This window comes from Ailuropoda melanoleuca, unplaced genomic scaffold, assembly GCF_002007445.2.
Source record: "Ailuropoda melanoleuca isolate Jingjing unplaced genomic scaffold, ASM200744v2 unplaced-scaffold11108, whole genome shotgun sequence".
NCBI classification, from domain to species: domain Eukaryota; kingdom Metazoa; phylum Chordata; class Mammalia; order Carnivora; family Ursidae; genus Ailuropoda; species Ailuropoda melanoleuca.
Genome location: NW_023179514.1, coordinates 1 through 3,974, shown reverse-complemented (window position 1 = coordinate 3,974; position 3,974 = coordinate 1). Strand labels below are relative to the sequence as shown.

Here is a 3,974-nt window from a genome sequence, read left to right as displayed (position 1 = left end):
AAGAGAGTAATGTTCTTATTGGTGTAATTCTAACAATCAGGCTATTGTTTAAAAGGACAGAACTTCCGGAAAAAAATTCATGCTGTCCAGGTTCTTGCAGACGGTAGTTTGCCCAGTCGGACATGACAAAGCTCTCTGAGGTTATTTTGCCAATCGAAAATATAACTCCTGCAAACTCCATGATCAATTTCCTCCAGAAATTAAATTTACTGAGTTTTTCCTACTGTTTCAGTCGACCCACGCCATGCACTAATTTCACTACACTTTCATTGATAGCTAGAGATGCTGGAAAATCTTCTTCTCTGCCAAGGTTATTTCTGCTTTGGAAAAAATACATAAGCCACCTGCTCCCGGATTTGCTTGGTCTTAATCCCATAAATGATGGGATTCATCATAGGTGGAACCAGAATGCAGACATTAGCCAATAAGATGTGGAGGTGAGGTGGAATGTGGCGTCCAAACTGCTGAGTAAGACTTGTGAAGATCCCAGGCCCATAAAAGAGGACAATGATGCAGACATGGGAGCCACATGTGTTAAGAGCTTTGCAGCGAGCCTCTCGGGAAGGCATGTGGAAGACAGCACGGAGAATCAGCACATAGGAAACAAAAATTAACAGGACGTCTAAGACCACTGTCGACATGATGACAAAAAGTCCATACCAGATGTTCACTCGAATGTCATTACAAGCATATTTGGCCAAACCAATGTGTTCACAAAAGGTATGTGGGATAATATTGTTTTGGCAGAAAGTCAATCTTTTCAAAAGAAACGTTATGGGGAAAATTGTACAATAACTTCTCAGGAAGATGGTCAGCCCAGCTTTCCCAATCAGAGCACGTGTAAGAATAGTGGTGTATCTCAGTGGGTAGCATATGGCAGTGTAGCGGTCAAACGCCATCACCAGCAAGATCCCTGACTCAGAGATGAAGGTGGAATTGAGAAAAAATACCTGAGTGATGCAGCAATCCAGGGAGATCTCCCCAGCATGGAACCAGAAGATGGCCAAGGCCTGGGGAACTATGCAGGTGGAGAGGACAACGTCTGCCGCAGCCAGCATGCAGAGGAAGAGGTACATGGGTTCACGGAGGCTGCGCTTGGTGAGGATAATGCAGACCAGCAGGCTGTTCCCAAGCAGGGCGATGACATAGGAAATGCAGAAGGGGATGGAAATCCACATGTGTTGGTCCTCAAGGCCAGGGATGCCCAATAGGCAGAAGACTGTGTGGCTGACAGCCGTGTGGTTTAAAGAAGTCATGCCTCGGGAGACCTTTCAGGACCACACCTCCTATTCACAGACAGAAGAAAACACAGATTTTCTTGAAATATTCTTTATGAAGACACTAGGAGATTTTGGCATATCTTACACTCTGTCTTCTTGGAACGTGCAAATAATAAGACACATACAAAGGTAAATAGAATATATTCTCTGCCCTTAGTGAGTGACACTTTAATTAAAAGATACATGTTTCCAACAACCAAAAATATTGTTGTTGTTTCTTTCCCTACAAACAGATGGTAATGAATGCAGGAAGGAAACCATGGCGGGGGGGCACGAAGGCAATTACAAGATGGTGCTTGAATTTGCGATTGAGTCATTTAACAGAAGGTCAAGAATGAAAAGGGGAATCACCATGAAAAATGTTTGCATTCTTGAGACGTTTCCAGCCCAGGGTAGCTGATGGACAGAAAACACTGAAAGGGGCAGGGGAGGGGCTGCACAGGCAGATTTTCCTGTTGGTGAAGAGCCCTGATCCCAACCTCACACTTAGACTCCATCCTTTACACAGGGAGCAGCCAATAGATGTCTTGAAGCCAGGAGTTTAGAACAAGTACTCTGCTTTAGAAGGTTACTTATGGACATTTATTGGAATAGTAATTGGCTGAAGATACAGGATTCTAAATGGCTAGTCGTATTCTAGGAAGAGAATGGATCTGAACATAATACAGTCACAGAGGTATTAATCCAGTATTTATTATACATCTATTTATGCCAGAGATTATAGTAAGCACTTCGTATGTAGTCCTTCGTATTTTTTTGCATGTAGATATTGCATATCCACTCCAGGAATTAGATATTTTCCCCATGTCACACTAAAAGTAAACGCAGAGAAAGACAATTATCATATGGTTTCACTCATTTATGGAACATAAGAAATAGGAAGATCAGTAGGAGAAGAAAGGGAAGAAGAAAAGGGGGGTAAACAGAAGGGGGAATGAACCATGAGAGACTGTGGACTCTGGGAAACAAACTGAGGGCTTCAGAGGGGAGAGGGGTGGGGGAATGGCATAAGCTGGTGATGGGTAGTAAGGAGGGCACGTATTGCATGGTGCACTGGGTGTTATACGCAAATAATGAATCATGGAACATTGCATCAAAAACGGGTATGTATGGTGACTAATATAACAAAATAAAAATTGTTTTAAAAAATAATAATAAAATAAAAGTAAACGACACTCCGTCATGCCAAATGTCACAAACCAATTATGGATAAAAATGAGATTTGAAGTTTCAGAATTGATTGCATAATTTGCTCACGTGTAAAGAAAGCCATGAGACTTATAGGAGGGAATACTGACAGGGCCTGTGAGCCCAAGGGGAGGGAGGCATCCCTTGTGTTCACACCTTCGGAAACTAAGTTTAAAAACTACTGAAATGAAATCGGGAAGGAGAAAGCACATTTTTGCTGGGCAGGTAGCAGCACATTTAGAAGACTTGGTTGAAGGTGGAAATTTTATCATATATCTGCCAGTATCCTCTCACTCATTAGTCTTCGGCAAGTATATTTTGAGCATTAAACTATTTTTCAAGCATCACAGTACAAACTGGTGATATAAAAAACTGAGACCCTCCCAGGAACCTGGGGCTTATGATTTAAGAATGAATCACTTTATTCAGGGAGTTTTGGAGAATTGGTGACAAATGTTTATTCCCTCTGAGGAAGAGTATCTCAAAATACCTATCTCAGTAGCTAAGTTATAGCTTATGCTCATTAACATCGTATCTTCTACCCCCTGACTCCCGCTCTTGGTGCCTCTGCTGTTTTTCTTTCTGGAGAGGACCATCAGCCCCTATACCATCCTCCTGCTGACGGGAGAAACTGTTTTACCATTAGCTACTCAAGGGAGTCCAGCTGGCCTTGAAGGAGGGAAATGTCTCTATAGAGCACGTAGCTGGGAGGCAGAGGCCCGAGAAGACACAATAAAGCACAGGCAGGGGCTTGAGATGAGGGAAGATCATAGAAACTGCTGATGCCAGATGGTTGGGGGAGAGGAGAAGCAGGAATGTTTTTTATTAATTCAGCCAAAGAGCAAAACCAGGGAGCTCAGGGGATGGAGATCTGCCTGTTTAATGGGTCTCCTGTTGGAATGACCTTGTTCTAACACACGTTCATCCTCCGTGACCCCTCTAGGACACCCCTCCCTCACACTTTCTTCTCATATCTGCCTGAGATAGCCTAGCTCTCTCCGCAAAGCCCTTCCCACACCCTGCTTTCTGAAGCCCAGCACAGGTTCCAGTCCTTCCCAAGGCTCTTCTCATATTTGCCAAGATGTGTCTGCAGTCTCACTCAATATCTTTCTGTTTTCTCATACCCAGCCTAATTACTAGGGCACCTGTTACTTTTTGGATGGCATCTCTTTATCCACTTACTTTCAATAACATCAGATAGCCTATGTACTCTCACCCGCCTTCCCAGACCTCCCTCTCCACAGCAGCCATGACCAACAATCACCTGCCTTCCCAGACCTCCCTCTCCACAGTGGCCATGATCAACCAGATTGGCGCCCCTGGTTCTACCATCCTATGTCCACATACATGAATAGCCTCCAAGAGTCCTGTCACCTCTGGCCTGTCTGGGACATAACACCAGCCCAGTCCTTACCTCGATCCAGGAGCCTTTCTACTCCCAGAGAGACATACACTCAACTGCCTTAGACTGAGTCTTCAGGAACAAACATGAGGACAGCAATTGGC

General features: G+C 44.0%; 1 protein-coding gene across 1 annotated transcript; it reads right to left on the bottom strand.

Moving 5' to 3' along the window:
- Nucleotides 1-311: 311 nt before the first annotated feature.
- LOC109488818 (olfactory receptor 52B4-like) lies at nucleotides 312-1,256 on the bottom strand. The gene has a single exon (XM_034650092.1). The coding sequence runs from the start codon at nucleotides 1,254-1,256 to the stop codon at nucleotides 312-314; it is 945 nt and encodes a 314-aa protein (XP_034505983.1).
- Nucleotides 1,257-3,974: the final 2,718 nt, after the last annotated feature.

Bases quoted from the DNA above. Each gene is read 5' to 3' on its own strand.
- LOC109488818 (XM_034650092.1), bottom strand. From the start codon at position 1,256: ATGACTTCTTTAAACCACACGGCTGTCAGCCACACAGTCTTCTGCCTA.